At 39.6% G+C, this 17,517-nt stretch overlaps 1 protein-coding gene across 1 annotated transcript in view; it reads right to left on the minus strand.

The window, feature by feature from the left end:
* The window catches only part of LOC127420807 (gamma-aminobutyric acid type B receptor subunit 2-like), a 382,579-nt gene that overhangs the window by 110,192 nt on the left and 254,870 nt on the right, over nt 1–17,517 (minus strand). The window contains exons 5-7 of the mRNA XM_051663355.1: nt 9,573–9,638; nt 9,142–9,330; nt 8,359–8,601 (exon numbers count right to left, since the gene is read on the minus strand). Of these exons, the coding sequence (XP_051519315.1) occupies nt 8,359–8,601; nt 9,142–9,330; nt 9,573–9,638 (498 nt within the window). The remainder of the gene's footprint in view (nt 1–8,358; nt 8,602–9,141; nt 9,331–9,572; nt 9,639–17,517) is intronic.

Raw genomic sequence — 17,517 nt, forward strand, 5'->3', positions numbered from 1 at the left:
TGCAAGGATCCTTTTTATGGACTTCCATTCAGCTTTCAACACTATCATCCCAGCTACTCTCCGGACTAAATGAACCCAGATCTCAGTTCCCACCTCTGTCTGTCAATGGATCACCAGCATTCTGACAGACAGGTAGCAGCTAGTAAAACTGGGGAAATTCACTTCCAGCACCTGTATGATCAGCACTGGTGCCCCCCAGGGATGTGTGCTCTCCCCACTACTCATCTCCCTGTACACAAATGACTGCACCACCAATGACCCCTCTGCCAAGCTCCTGAAGTTTGCAGACGACTACAAAGGATAGTTCGGAGTGCTGAGCAGATTATTGATTGCCCCCTGCCCTCCCTTCAAGAACTGTACACTTCCAGAGTGAGGAAAAGGGCTGGAAATATCACTCTGCACCCCACTCACCCAGCCCACTACCTCTTTGAACTGTTGCCCTCTGACCAGTGCTACAGAGCACTGAGCACCAGAACCATCAGGCACAAGAACAGTTTTTTCCCCTCAGGCCATCTGTCTTATTGTGTATTTCTATATATACTTATATTTTTTATTCACTTTTAATTTATATTCTATATTTTTATTATCTCTGTCTTGTTGTTGTACTGTTTGTGCACTAGAAGCTTCTGTCACCAAGACAAATTCCTTGTATGTGTAAGCATACTTGGCAATAAAGCTCATTCTGATTCTGAGATATACCAATGGTAACAATCTATTGATTGTGCAATGACTCAGTGTATGAATTCTTGCTTCATTTTGAGTCGGTCATGACTAAAAGTAATGACTAGTGGTTGAGTATTTGAGTAAGATGTAAAGTCTTTCTTAAATCGGACAACACTGGTCACGCTGTATCTTTGTTTATATGCAGCCAGCAGACACAATGCAATAGAAAGGTTTTCTGTCTTGCCATTATTTTGTGGCACATTGATCTTTTTAATAAATCACATTCAATTGGGTTAAAATATTTATTTTGCTGTGGTATCAGCACAGCAGTGGCAGAGCACCACAGAGCTAACACTGCAGAGCTCTAACCATATACAAATAAATAATGTCAAATGTAATCTTTGTATTTGATTTTAGAAACTTCTGCCACAGGCCCACAGTCTCAAACACTCCTCTATCCGAATGAGCATAGCGCACCTCCACCTCTAACTCAGAATGTTCCACGGAGACTTCTCTAAGCTAATGTTTAACTTCCTGGGGCATGCTGGCACTCAATCGGTAGCTCCACTCAGAAGACTCAAAGTCTGATGGAGAAGCTAGAACTCCTCGTTCTGTTGGCCACAGATCCAGCCATCAGTAGGAGGATAACTTGGGCCTTGGGGAACCTCTAAATACATTTGCTGTAGTCAAATTGCATATCATCTAGTTTTACGACACTGTGTTCTGGAAAAATCTTTGCAATTATTCAGCTTTCATGGGAAGAGGTTAGTGAGGTCAGGAACACAAATCATGAATATTCGATATCCAATATAATTAGCCACTAAAACTTGGTTAAAGACAGAGGCTCAGTTCCAAAAATCCCCTTTAATTTACAAAACTATATAATTGTAAGTGTACTGTCTTGCAATTTAACTTGAAATCGACTAACATGGACTCCAACTCAACACCAGATAAAACAAACCTTTATGAATGATTTGGTAAACACCTCACAACTACTTTTAAAGGAATAATTCACACAAAAATTAGAATTATGTCATAATTTTTTCAGATTAACAATTTTTATTGATTCACATATATGAGTAAAGTAAAACAAAACATATATACACAGAATTAATCTTAACCCCCACTATTACCCCTCCCCCTCCCAATCCCACCCTGACACCAACAACATCACAGTGGTCTCAAATGATATAGACACACATGTACAAAAAAAATAAATAGATAAATAAACAAATAATTAAAAAAAATACTAATAATCACATATCCATAAATTACAAATTCCCGCCCCATTTCTCCACGAACATGTTGTACCTCCCCATTCTTCTAAATGCCCCTTCCTCAAAGGCCGACACCCTTCCCATCTCTGAGCACCACTCCTGAAAAGAGGGTGCTCCAGCCAACCTCCAGCCCCTTAAACATGACACTGGTTAAGGCCCAACTCTTTATGTGTCTACTTTCAATGTCGATAACCACCCCATCGCCCAAGATACAGAGTCTGGGGCAAAATGAGTGCCTAACACATCGTACACCAGACTCTGAACCTTTAGCCAAAACTTTTGCATCTCAACACACCCCCAAAAGACATGGGTTATATCTCCGTCCTCTGATTAGCATCACCAGCAGGAGGGTGTGTCTTTAAGACCAAACCTATACAATTTAGTGGGGGTCCAATAGAACCGATGTAAAATCTTGAATTGTATAAGGCACACCCTTGCGTCTCTAGATGCAGTCTTTATGTTTTTTAGAATCCTAGCCCATTCTCCCTCCTCCAATTCCAAGGTTAAATCTTTCTCCCATAATCTCTTGAGAGTGGTCGAGGCTCCGTCCCCCAGACACTGAATTAACAAGGAGTAATACACTGATGCCTCATGACCTTTTCCAAAAGCAGTAATCACCTTTGTCAATCGGCCTATGCAGCTTACGAAAATGTAATCTGAGGCGCTTGCCATTCCAAATGAAGGACTTCACTATGCTCTCATATTGCTTGAAATAAGAGAGGGGGACATCTACAGGGAGTGACAGTATCAGGTAGTTGAATTTTGGAATACAGTTCATTGTAATAACATTAACCTTCCCAATCATCAATAAATGCAATGAAGCCCACCTGTCCAAATCGCTCAAAAACCTTTTTATTAAAGCGTCAAAATTAACTAGCTAAATCAGACAAATTTGTTGGGAATAAAACACCCAAATACTTAATGCCTTGTTTGGGCCACTGGAAGGCACCTGGCTGGAAGGCCGTTACTGGACAGTACGCTGTCAGAGCCAAAGCTTCGGATTTAGACCAGTTGACTTTTGTAGGATTATCCATGAATGAAGCCATCAAATGAACACAACACCACATTCCACAGATCAGAGAGATCCCCCACCGAGCCATTAGAGTGTCATAAAAACGAATCCATGGCACCTAAATTGCTGAAGGAGACCATCTCTCCCATGCCTGCTTAATCTCAAACTAGGGTTTGTAATGACAGAGCTGACCAATAAAGAAGACCCTTCTTTGTTCCACAAAATTAAACCCTCTGTAAGACCAAATGGCCAAGTAACACCTTGTGACCTTAATGCATAAATCTGCAGCCATATCAGGAAACGGAGACTTTTGAAGACAGTCCCAAGGCCCGAAATCAACATAGACCTAAAACAGTGACATTTTGTTCCTCCCCCGGGACACCTCCTCTCCCCCATCTGCACATTCCAAAGACATTCTCTCTTAGCTCGGCAGAGACCACATGGATCCCATTCTCTTGGTTTTAATAGGCAACAGTCTCAAAATTGCTGCCAATAAGCTGTATTAATCACCAGTAGTTGCCTTAGATATATCTTATGTATCATGTATGTTTTATATAACCTGTGATCATTTTAATAACTGACAAATTAATGATTATAGCCTGATGTACCTTTTAAGATATGTGTAGTGATTTGAAATCACTTATAACTGACAAATCGATTATTATAATCTTTAATCTTGTATTATTCATCTCATTCTACTAAGAATGGTAACTATTCAAGGCTTAACCTGATAATATACCCTGACAATCAGGTTTCTCATAATGTGTAATGTTTTATCCATGTAGAAAAACCAGTGAATTAACCAGTATGATTGGTAATCAGGTAATCAGTTTTGTTACTTGCACGTATAATATTTATGAAAGTATGTCATATTTAGTATGTAAATGCTTGCTTGTTTACGTAGAAAATGTTGATGACAATGAATGTCATGTCTCAAGATATAAAAGTTCATGATTAAACATGCAATATTTTGAGCAGGAATTTGTAAGAATCCTCCACACAAAGGATTGTAAATCAACTTCGAAAAGGACAGACCAGTCGACCATGTGACTCTGAAAAGCCAGATCAGAGCAAGATTACAAAGACCACATTTCAACATCAGTGCAACAATCAAACCCTAAACTCCCTCCTGAACCAAACAAACAGAAAAAAGAAAAATGTGCTCATTAACCCCGCGCACAACAGTGCCAACCTCTAAACTCAAAAGGTCCATGTACGTCTACAAGAGCCCCCGTGACAACTTAGCCATCAGATTGCTCAAGTCTGGCGCTTCTGCACAACTATTTTGAGGCAAAATTACAGTACAGAAAATACTTTGTAAAACAAACCTCAGCCAATAGGTAGAATAAACACAAAGAACTTGTAGATTTAATTCACAGAACTGTCTCGAAGGTGTGTTCCTCCACAAAACACATTCCCGCACAAAAAAAAAAATAATAAAAAAAAATAATAAAATATATATATATATATATATATATATATATACACACACACACATATATATACACACACACATACATACACATAGATAAAATATATATATATATATATATATATATATATATATAAGGTCATTCAGTTTCCTCGGACAGTCAATGAATGTCCAGTGAGCCGGCTGTTAATGAGTGCAGCAGATGATGTAATCCTCCCAATGTCCTGCAAAAATACTCGACAAAACAAACTCCAGCCGACAGGAGGCATAAGCCAAAGGAACGAGCATATTCATCCACAACTGTCTCGAAGGAGTTTTATTCCACTAAACAAACTCTGTTAGGCGGAGCCAGCACAAAAGGAAACAAAACAGGCGTCCCAGTTCCTCGGACGGTCAAGAGTGTATTGAATGAGTCAAATTCACTCGGAGACCACATAAATAAAAACACACCATGACTTTCTCAGTCCGTCAACTTTATAAAAGACATCGCTTGTTGTGAATATATAGATATTTTGCGGCCATCCTTAGTATCCATTCTCAATCTGGCCGGGAACTTCAGTGTAAAAGCGATCTTCCATTGATGTAAGAGATTCTTGAAAGAGTGTTATTACACAAAACAAACTAGGCGGAACCAACACAAATAGAAACAAAAAATGGTGCCCAGCTTCCTCAGACAGTCAAGTGAATGTTCAGTGAGTTAGGCCCACTAGATAGCAACACGAAAATCACCAAATGGCTTACTCACCCAATGTTTCTATGAAGGACAGTGCTTGATTGGGACACGTGAATACTTTGTGGCCATCCTTAGTATCTATTCTCAATTTGGCCGGAAACATCAGAGCAAAAGCAATCTTCTGTTGATGTAAGAGTTTCTTACATTCCTTGAATCGATTCACGTTTCTCTCTTGTCGAGTTCGCAAAGTCCGGGAACAAGAAAATGTTGTGATTCTTCCAAGAAAGCTTTCCTTTGCTACTCGCCTAACGTAACACGAGATCTTTATCGGATGATCTGAGAAATTTGGCCAGAATTGAAGAGAGGGCCTGTCTCCCACAGCAGATCTGCGAGTCAGGACTCTGTGAGCTTGCTCGATTTCCAGTTTGTGGCCTGTTATGTTGAGTAGACTCGGGAAGAGCTCGTCCAGGAATTTCACCAAATCTCTGCCCTCCTCATGTTCAGGAATTCCAACAATTCACATGTTATTCCTCCTAGCGTGATTCTCAAGGTCTTCCAACTTTTCAAAAACGTGTTGTAAATCTGCCTTGGTTGCCAACGGATTAGCAGCCAATTCCCTCTCCGATGATTCCAGATAATCTATTCGTATAGAATTTTATTTCCATCGCCGTAATCGATCGACATATTACAACGAGATCCTCCAAGTCTGCAACATCTTTCGTCAGCATCACAGACATGCTTGCCAGTTGACGCTGAATTTCTCCCGCTGCACCATCCAAACTGAGTCCCTGGTCTGCGGGCCTGTCAGAAGTTTCAGCTTGAGCACGTAAGTGTCTTTTAATATCTCCAGAGCACGAGGATTTTGAATTCTTTGCCATGTTGACTTCAAAGAACAAATATGTAGTAGGATGTGTCGAATCTCAATGATTTATACCACAAAAATAATTAAAAACTAGCAAAGTGCGCAGAGCTCGTGGTTTACATGTCTGCTCCTTGCATGGTGTCACGTGACCTCTAATTATGTCATCATTTACTCATTTACCAGTTTATCCGGTTCACATAGCTGGTTTGAATGATTGATTTAAAAACCTGACATCACTATGAGAGAAGCAGCGGTGTTTGATTCATAAACATTCATTCTTTTGAGTCAAATCTCTTCTATACGATTACCGGTATGTACTTCCGTCTCAAAAAAATTATTTGCTCACAAATCTGACATTGCTCCTTCTCGAATGAACTGTCATGAAATAAAGTTAGGTCTGCTCGACTCACAAAGCTATCGTATGATTTCAGAAGACTTATTCACCAAGATGTATTTCATGATACTTGATACTACTTTTCTGTCCATTTTGAAGCTCCAGTCAAGCGGATATTCTCACTTCTCCATTTGTGTTCCACAGAAGAATGAAAGTCATCATGAGGTTGAGTAAATTATGACAGAATTTTCATTTTTGGGTGAACTATCCCTTTAACAAATTGTCTTCCAGCAGTATTTTCTCCTTTTCATATGTTTTTTTTTATTACTTCGTCCCCATTAAACTTGTACACTGAGGTCTTGCGGCACATGCTTTGTTTACCATAAAGCATACTCTGCTACACATCACACATGAGAGATAACTACTAGATAAAAGCTCAAGATGGAGGGCTGGAGGACATATTTATACTCACAATGCCCATTAACCTCTATTCTTTATTCAAACCAACAACATTTACTGCAATATGAGATCTCTTTCTCATTGTTTTATGGAGAAAGTTCAGTTCAGCTGCATTGCATGACTTTAGATTTGCTGACTTGCTTTCTTTTTGCGCTCTCTAATTCTCTCTTTTGCCAGCCTGCAGCAGTTTTCTTATAAACAAACATACGCACAGAGATAGAGACGTTCGGTGATGTCTGCAGACAGGACAACCCCTGCATACCAAATATATCCTCCTCTTATCTGCATCTCATTCTGTGTTTCTATAACATTGCATGTTAGAGTAACTGGCCTCAAATTTCAAGTTGGGTTTTCAAATGTTTTCCCGGTCTTCCCACTCACAGGCAGTTTGCATCACCAAAATCTCTCCCATTCACGGTGACGGTGTCTCCATTCTGACTTAGCAATCATGAAATGGACCTTCACAATACTTTAGCTTTAGGAAATGTCACTTGACAGCTCAAAGTACAATGACATGCATAGATCTTGCTAGCCACTTGTTATGCCAGTAGCTTATAATGGTACAGCTTACAGGATTCCGAGGGGGCCTTTTAGATACTGCATTTGGCCCTAAAGAGATCACATATTTCATGTTGAAATAGCGTTCCAAATGTTTTTTGGACTGTAAGTGCTGTTTTCCCCCACATACTGTAGATCCATAAAGTCAAAAATCTGGCAATTCTTGTAAATAGCAAACTCAAACTTTGTGAGTGCTTTTTATAGGGTAGGGCCTCTAAACAACACCGTCAATCTCGTCGCATTGATTTAAATGTGGAAATGTGCTGTTTGTGTGAGGTAACAAATTTCAAACACTTAATATTATTAATGAATGTTGGGGAAGCTACTTTGAAAATGTAATCTAACTTGCAAAGAAAACTAGTCAAGCTACCCTTTTGAAAAGGTAGTTAAGTACACTACAAACTACAAAAAGTAGACAACCACACTGAAGCCATATAAGGGGGCAATATGTTTAACTAATATAATTAAATATTGAATCAAATCTGAATTGAAAAGTAAAAATAAAAACAATTAAAAATCCCAAGTAAAATCCCAAGACACACAGGGTTTTTTTGTTGTTTTTTTTAACTATTAAGTAATAACCTGATCTATTTTTTAACCAGTTTATTTAAACAAACAGTCTGAATGAACCAGATTGCTAGAACAAAACATCCAAATCAATAAATGTTTTGCTGAAATAAATTCCCAACACTACTTGAGAAAGAAAAAACATTCTAGGAGAGTGTGTTTGATTGCTGTCTCAGTTCCCTTAGTTGACTGTTGACTGTGTGTGGTGTATCATTTTGTAATGCTACACCGCTACTTGCTGGGAAAAGTAGCCAGCTAGTGGAAAAGCTATACCATTTTAAAAACAGCTAGGCTAATGTCAGGCAACTGAAAAATTTACTTACTGGTAAGTTAGTTACTTTTAAGTAGTGGTAAATAGTTACTGCTACTTTTAATTATTACTCTGCACAAAACTGCTCCTGACTCCAGGTAAATCCAAAGGGTTCACGTACGTTTTCCTGCAAATGTTTGTGCAGGAATGTTCTTGTTTAAAACTAGATTCATAGAACATCTAATAGCACAAACACAAAGCACAAACTTACTGTCACTCCAAAGAAGTTGGTCTCATTCATGACATCCAGGACCATCCTGCCCACCTCACGGTCATCCACTGTGAAGTTGTGGTACATATCATGCCTCTCCTTGTGCCTGAGGAGCTCCATGACGCGGGTGAGGGTCTTTGCTATAACCCAGATGCCATCGTAGGCAAAACCGTGGAACTTGCTGGCCTCCACCCCTTTCTGCTCTCGCTCCCGGTTGTACTCCCTCTCGTACTCATGTGGTGTCTGAAGACAGACAGATACAACAATGCTGTCTAACAATTTGTTTAAATTGTGCCAATGTGTTGGTGTTGGGGTGGGTTTTAAACAGCACATTCAAAAATTCACTAAATAAACTGAGTATAGCAAGACAGTAAGTTTGGTATTAAAGGAATTTTCATTTAGAAGCAACAGAAGTTCCCTGCTGAAAAGACCAGTATACAGTATGTTGTGTTTTGGATGCTAGCCCCATGCATGGAAGCTGGTGTACTGGTGTCCCAGCCAGGCTTTTTAACTAGCTTAACCAAAGACCACCTTGGTCAAACAGCTTAATCAGAAAGACCATGCTTGAAGACAAGCTTCACCAGCTAAGTTGTGCTCATGAACAGCTTGGTTATGCTTGTAAACCAGCGAGACCACCATAAACTAGCCTGGACCAGCATTAAAAATTCATGATGATCTAAACTGATCCTTCCAACAGAGTTTCCATAAGCAGGAAAAGCTCACATTGCGAAACTATTTAATTTGGCAATGAATCTAAGATCACACAGCATTTCAAACACTCACCCTTCCTGATATTCCTTTAATCTGTTTGGCACTGAGAGGCTCAAAGTCCACGCTGATGTAGCCCTCCATGGCTGTCAGCAGCTTCTTAGTAGTGCAGTTTGTGGAGTTCGCCTGTTCCCACCAGTTCCCCTGGTACCAGCCTGGGATGATCCACTGGTACTTACTGCCATACATGTTCAAGTTATAAGCCTGGAAAGCACATAAAATCAGGGATTTAACAGAAATGTTACCTTGTCTGCAGAAGAACCAAGTGCAAAGTGTATTGACCGTTAAAAGCATGTTTTTGTAGCACATCTCCTGCTTGTTAAAGATATCTTCCGATCTCATCAATTCTACAATAACTTTTCAGTAAGACTGAACCTGTAACCATCAGCTGTACCTTTAGCTTATGATGAAAAAGATACAACTGTGTGTGGAGCTGGCTGACTTACACAGCAGAAGACTTTGGAGGCCAGGTTCTCATCAAACTGGCCGATGATGATCCGAACATCATTATCCTATAGAGAGTGACAAAGAATAGAATTAAAGAGGTAGTTAATGGTTAGGGAATAATGAGACCTGAATAATAGATATAATGATGGAATATATGTCATTTTCAAAAGATCTTAAGAGTCAGAGATCTGGGCTGGTAACCATAAGGTTGTGGGTTCAAATCCCATAAAGGGCAATCTAAAATTATCATAATTTTCCCCCTAAGCAATTGTCCCTCTTTCGTGTTCCACAGAAGAAAGAAAGTAATGCAGGTTTGGAACAACATAAGTTTAAGCAAACAATGACAGAATTTATTTTTAGGGTGAACTATCCCATAATGTAATTCTATGGCAACATTCAAGGAATGTTCCGGGTTCAGTACAAGTTAAGCTCAAACGACAGCATTTGTGGCATAATGTTGATTGCCACAAAAAAATTATTTTGACTCGTCCCTCCTTTTCTTAAAAAAAAAAAAAAAGCAAAAATCTGGGCTACAGTGAGGCACTTACAATGGAAGTGAATGGGGGTCCATTTTTGAACATTAAAATACACACTGTTTCAAAAGTATAGCCACAGGACATAAAGGATATGCATGTTAACATGATTTTAGTGTGATAAAATCACTTTTTTATCATGTTTTTATCACACTACACAAACCTTTTCTGTGTAAAGTTATCGCCAGTTTTACAACTTCGTTACCACAATGATGTAATGTCAACAAACCCTAAAACCCTAAAATGACGATTTAAACAACTTTACAGTTCAAATAATACACTTTATTATGTAAAATACACACTAATTATGTAAAATGAAATCAATGAAAAAAGAAACCACAAGCAACTGTTGTGAATAATGCAGTGGTAAAAATGGTAAAATATGTCCCAAAACGTCTGCTAATCCTTTTTACACAAAACACAATTAATAATACTGATATCAGGGCAAACAAGTGCTATTTGCACTAAGACAACAAAATCAAAGAAGTGTTAGAAACATGGCTTAGTGTGTAGTGCATGTGCTTCAACATATTGTGTGGTACTGCTTATACTGTATGTGGCTGATTCAAGTTTTAATCCCAGGTCCCAGGCCTTTTTCCCCCTATCATTTCCAGTAGGTTTGCTCACTGTCTCATCAACAAAAAAGCCCTAAAATAAAAAGAGCAGTAGTAAGCAATCCTTTCATGAGAACACAGAGCAGCCTGACTCCTTTCGGAGGGCTGCAAGAATTGCGTTAGCAGTTTCCGAAACCACAGCTAGGATGTGTAGCATTGCTGGGTGAGACTGTATTATGCAGAGTGAATCCATCTATTACAGAGTGACATTAGCGTCAGCGGTGTGAATTGTTTCATATCCATAAGGAGAGATCTTTATCTGTATCCAGCATACATGCAGCATGATTGAGTCTCTAAATAATTCAGACCACTTCAGAGCATTGTGTTGCCATCTCGTCCAGTTCCGCATCGCTGAGGTTCAATCTATCACTGGAGCTGGATCTATATGCATTACACACCGCAAGGGGCCTTCACCCACTTCATGGCCAGTATTGGGTGTAATGCATTACTAAGTAATTAATTACTGTAATTAAATTACTTTTTCATTGAAAAGTAAAGTAAGGGATTACTCTTAACTTTTTCAGTAATTTAATTACAGTTACTTCTGATGTAATTGCATTAAATACTGTATAGACTAAAGAGCAATTCTATATAAAACAATAGTGAATTTATAATCGATATTTAACGTCTAATGTTAAAATATGTGTTTTCTAATTTAACGCTGCCCCCTTAAATTATTTGGCTAGCTCATTAATAATTTATTTGATTATATATGATTTATTTGAAAGAATTAAAAGAACAGTTTCATGTCTATCCTTGTATTTTTCATCTGGTCGTGGTTGATAAGGGTTTTAGAAAGTAATTAGTAATAAGTAATGCAATTACTTTTCAGACAAAGTAATTAGTACAGTAATCTAATTACACTGTAGGAGATGTAATTAGTAGTTAGTAATTAATTACTTTTTTAGAGTAACTTACCCAACACTGTCCATGGCACACTGGCAGACGAGAGAGGAGGGAGAAGTGGATGGGAATAGGTGTGACACCCATCTCCGAGGGACTCTGGAGGAGATCTGGAGCTCAAGCAGTCATTCTGTAAGCTCATCAAGACTGTGTGAAGCATGCCAAGACTGAATCCATGGAAACTAAAAAATGTTCTGAACGCATCTGTCATTTGCTATGGGCTATTCTAATTCTGTCGACAATACAGATTGAAACTAGCTGGAGGACCAGAATAGCCAATTCCCATGCTAGTCTAGACTGGTTTATGCTGGTTTGGTGCTGGTCTTGCTGGTTGACCAGCATATCCAATTCTCATCCTGGTCTCAGATGGTTTATGATGGTTAGTGCGGGTTTGGTACTTGTCTAGCTGGTGGACAAGCATTGCCGTTTCCCATAGCCGATTCCCTTTAGCTGGTGGACCCAATTACCCTTGCTGTTCTTATCTGGTTTATGATGGTTAGTACAGGTGTGTTGCTAGTCTAGCTGGTGGATCAGCATAACTGATCCCAAGCTAGTCTAGGCTGGTTTATGCTGGTATGGAGTTGGTCAAGCTAGTGGACCAGAATAGCCAATTCCCATGCTAGTATAGGCTGGTTTTTGCTGGTTTGGTGCTGGTTTAGTTGGTGGATCAGCATATCCAACTCTCATCCTGGTCTCAGATGTTTATGATGGTTAGTGCGGGTTTGGTACTTGTCTAGCTGGTGGACAAGCATTGCTGATTCCCATAGCCAGTATAGGCTGGTTTTTGCTGGTTTGGTGCTGGTCTAGTGGGTGCACCAGCATATCCAACTCTCATCCTGGTCTCAGATGGTTTATGATGGTTAGTGCAGGTTTGGTACTTGTCTAGCTGGTGGACAAGCATTGCCGATTCCCATAGCCGATTCCCTTTAGCTGGTGGACCCAATTACCCTTGCTGGTCTTAGCTTGTTTATGATGGTTTGTGCAGGTATTGTGCTGGTAAAGCTGGTAGATCAGCATAACTGATCACATGCTAGTTTAGGCTGATTTATGCTGGTTTGTTGCTAGTCTAGCCGGTAGACCAGAATAGCCAATTCCCATGCTAGTATTGGCTGGTTTTTGCTGGTTTTGTGCTGGTCTAGTTGGTGGATCAGCATATCCAACTCTCATCCTGGTCTCAGATGGTTTATGATGGTCAGTGCGGGTTTGGTACTTGTCTAGCTGGTGGACAAGTATTGCCGATTCCCATAGCCGATTCCCTTTAGCTGGTAGACCCAATTACCCTTGCTGGTCTTAGCTAGTTTATGATGGTTAGTGCAGGTATGGTGCTGGTCTAGCTGGTGGATCAGCATAGCCGATCACATGCTAGTCTAGGCTGATTTATGCTGGTTTGGTGCTGGTCTAGCTGGTGGACCCAATTAACATTGCTGGTTTAAACTGGTTTATGATGACTGGTGTGGGTTTGATGCTTGTCCAGCTGGTGGTCCAGCATAGCTGATTCCAGTGCTAGTTTAGGCTGGTTTAAGATGGTTTGGTGCTGGTCTAGCTGGTGGACCAGCATAGCCAATTCCCCTGCTGACCAAGGCTGGTTTGGTGCTGGTCTAGCAAGTGTACCAGCATTGCTATTTCTCATCCTGGTCTAAGATGGTTAGTGGTGGTTTTGTTACTGGTCTAAATGGTGGACCCAACTACCATTGCTGATCTAAGCTGGATTATGATGATTGGTGCGGGTTTGGTACTGGTCTAGCTGGTGGACCAACATAGCAAATTCCCATGCAAGTCTAGGCTGGTTCATGCTGGTTTATACTGGTCTTGCTGTTGGACCAGTGTAGCCAATTCCCACATTGGTCTAGGCTGGTTTATGCTGGTTTGGTGCTGGTGAAACGGTAAGACCAGCATGATCAATTCTCATCCTGGTCTAAGATGCTTTATGATGGTTAGTGCTGATTTGGTGCTTTTCTAGCCAGTGGATTAGCCTAGCCAATTGCCATGCTAGTCTAGTCAGGTTTGGTGCTGGTCTAGCTGGTAGACCAGCCTAGCCAATTCCCATGATAGTCTAGGCTGGTTGGAGCAAATTTTGTGCTGGTCTAGCTGTTATCATCTATGCTGTTTTTTTGTTTTGTTTTGTTTTGTTTTTCATTAGGGCGATTTTGTTTGGGCCTGGTTATTGGCCTCTGTCCTTTTTTTAATTTTGCATACTCTCTCAATATTCCTCTCCACACTCTTAACTATATTGCCTTTGATTCTGACAAATGCCAACATAAATTTCAGGTGGAAGTCAAGCAGACTTGTTTGAGGGGCACTGCAGTCTCATCCATCAAAAAACTGCCACAGCTGCTGGGATATTGAAATGGCCAACGGCAAGTTTCAGACATCATCTCTGAATCTTATTTCCTTTTGGACGGCATCCTCAAGTAGAAGGCTGAGGGTGGAGAATTTAACATGCACAACTAATGAGCTGCTCAAGATGAGAACTATCCTGTTCAAGCCAGAGAGAAAATAATGACTCCAGTGTGTGGGCTAATGATTTGTTGACAGCTCTGAAACCAGTGGCATTTACAGGTAAGATCACAGCGGATACATTTAAACTGATCCCAGACTTGCTCTAAGCGGCAAACTTGGCAACATTGACTGTAAGCAGCATTCACAATAGGGTCACATTCAAACTCAGAACAAAAAGATACATTTACTTGAAAGGAGAAATGTCAAAAGATTTGAAGACTCTAGAAACAACAAAAGCTATTTGCCAAAGTAGTAAGGAAAATAAACTTAATTCAAAGGAAAAACAAATAAATTTTTCATACACCATTGGCAAATAGTTCTGTACATGTTACTGTTGTAAGCAAAAACCTCACTCTATTTGTTTAGATTTCCCTGAAAAAAGACTAATCATTTTGATTCTTCAGCAAATATTGAGGATGTTTAGATGTTTTTACTGGAAAACAACACCAAAATACTGATTAAGACAGAGATTTTTAGCAATGTATGGGGCAAACACAGCAACAACGACTGTAAACAGTGTTCACAATGAGGCTGCATTCAAACACGCTTCCAAAGTGAATGCAATACAAAACTGTGTGTGACTTGTGACAGTTTCTTTCAGATGTGTCTCTTTGACTTCTAATTTGCGACAATATCACCTGTGCGCCTCAGCAGTGCTAAAGAGCATGCTGAGAGATTGGAGCTATTGTGTGGAATACTGCTGCATCCCTTTTAGGGGCCGACTACTTCGGGTCAGGAACATCTTGTCTCACAACCAGCAGCCATTAGAAAGCCTACTGCTACTCCCCATGGCATAGACACTTAACCTGAATCCTCCCAGCTGTGTATGTGGCTCCAGCTGTCATGGAGTTGTGGCAACCACAAGCTTCTTCCACCCTGGCAAAATGCAGCATGAATCCATGCCAATGCCCCAAGACCTCAGTCACCAGTAGCTTTGCTTTTTTATACAGACCTTTGTTACAAAGCTTTCCCACATTTAAACAGTGAATGGTATTGGCCACCTACAGCAGATACAGCGAAGCAAAAAAAGTAATTGAGCTGCTACATAAATTTAGAATCTTGGATTCAAATCTAATTTTATACTGGAAGCATACAAATTTTGGGATAAAAAAAAAAAGTAACTAGAAAGGTTTCGACATTAAACGAGTACGATTTATTTAAGATTCTATTTCTAGGCCACCAATATGATCACACGGGAAGTCGGCATGTTACTTCCGACAGTTCCAGTACCCTAGGATGGGCCACATTTTCCAGTTACTGACAAGTTGCATCTCCCATCAGACATTTTTGCATCGGTTCATATGTGTTTACCTTCTTCTGTGATGCCACTGATATCGTGTTGCATCAGCAGTGTGGGAGACCTGGGTTCTCGTCCCACGTTGAAACCAGGAAGTAATTGCGTTCACATAATCAGTGATGAGCGTGATTCAGAGGTTCCATTTCATCTATAACTTTACATGTTTATTGCACTGACTAATAAAATATGCATTCCTGTTCACTGTATTACATCATTTACAGCTAAAAATAACTCACTTTACAACTCGCTTTTGCGCCCCTCTGTGGGCATTTCACCCAGTAAGCACAGACCGATTTCAGCTCAAGAAAAGTCAACCTACTGTTTCCAAATTCACTGTTAGATCGGGGTGAGGTCACTAATCAAATAGGCAAACTTCTTTGTACCAATGGTCAGATTCCCTTGTTTCTATTAAAGCCCACAAGATGCTCTTTGGAATATTCTCATATCATGCTGGGATATTCCAAGCTACCAAGATGTCTAAACATCTGTTTACCTGTGTCTCTAAACTCTTTGGCAAAGCTGCTAGCTGCTGCCCCAAGTGCTGTAAGTCCAAGCTGTGCCAATGTGAAATATAACCCAATGTGGTAAAAAAAAAAAAAAAAAAAAATGCAGAGGTGGTTTCAACTTGTGAAAAATCTGACCCTGCAGATTTTGAAGAAACAATTCTTCAGCAGTTCTCCGCCATTTAGGGAATTGTGATAATGGAGGTACTAAGTCAGGCAAGTAATAGAAGTCATAATAGTTTCACGGTGAGTGTAAAAATGCTGTGGAGAAAAAAAGACTCAGCAAAAAAGGTGAGAGCAAACCTTTAGTTCGAAAGTGCAAAGTGCAATACTGCAAATATTCAGATAACGAACAGTCCCCAAATAAATTTATGGTGGCATTTCTTTCCACTTCACGTGTTTATGAGCCTTCAAATTCACACACATATATATTTCTCAAACCAAAATATACTGTACAGTATTTAACATTTATTGAGTATTTCAGCAATATCTTAAACTTTCAGCCAATGCTAAACCTGTAATGTCCATTGGAAAATATTAATGCTCAGAGGTTGCTCTTTCAAAGCTCAGGAGATGTGGATAGCACAGCTTAGATAATTTGGTCTTAGAAAAATGTAATGATAAATGTTCAAGTTCTTACTGAAATCTCTGACTTTTAAATGCAAACCGTGTCAAGTTAAATATAACTTTAACTGTTAAAATGTGTCTTAAGACACCTACGTTCTGTTTTATTTGATGTGCTGCGTCAGTTTGAACGGCCCTTAAGATGTTGAAATTATCTCCTTAAACTCTAGAGAAGACCCATGTGACATTACTAGATCTTTCTCTCAGCAGAAAAAAAAAAAAAACTGAGGAGCAGGAGACTTAATTAAAAAAGATGAAAATAAGGTCAAACTTAATAATTTTCCCTCCATTTAATCTCATTGCTGTCTATGATAAATCAAATGCAGTGGCGTAACAACAGGGATGGCAGGGTGGGCAGCTGCCCTTGGGCCTGAGGTGAGAAGGGTCCCCTTTGTGTTTTTCATTGCTGTCAACCAAACCATTCTGTTCTCTGTTTTGCTTCTTCCGTGTATGCAGATGCTGCACAGTCCAAACCGGAAGTGAGGTCATGGTGCACTTTTATTCTGTTCTGTTTTCAGGTTCCACTTCCAGGTCAAACAGGTTATTGGTAGAAACCATTATTATCAGTGTATTTCCATGTATATTTATAACCAATAGTTTTTGTATCATCATAGTGGGATGAGTTTAGGTGTACATGTGTGTGATTATATTGTTGATTATGTTTGATGTACATTATATTGTGTTAAATGTGGGGCTATAATTTATGGATGGTGTGTACCAGGGGCAATAAACATCACTGCACTTATGTGCTATCTTGTGACTGAGCAATCTTTCCTGGACTTCTCAATCATTTAAACCCGCCATCATCACATATTGTAAATACACACTACCGGTCAAAAGTTTTGAAACACTTGATTGAAATGTTTCTCATGATCTTAAAAATCTTTTGATCTGAAGGTGTATGCTTAAATGTTTATAATTTGTTTTGTAGACAAAAATATAATTGTACCAACATTTTAATTTATTTCATT

The sequence above is a fragment of the Myxocyprinus asiaticus genome, chromosome 30, assembly GCF_019703515.2.
Source record: "Myxocyprinus asiaticus isolate MX2 ecotype Aquarium Trade chromosome 30, UBuf_Myxa_2, whole genome shotgun sequence".
Classification (NCBI taxonomy): domain Eukaryota; kingdom Metazoa; phylum Chordata; class Actinopteri; order Cypriniformes; family Catostomidae; genus Myxocyprinus; species Myxocyprinus asiaticus.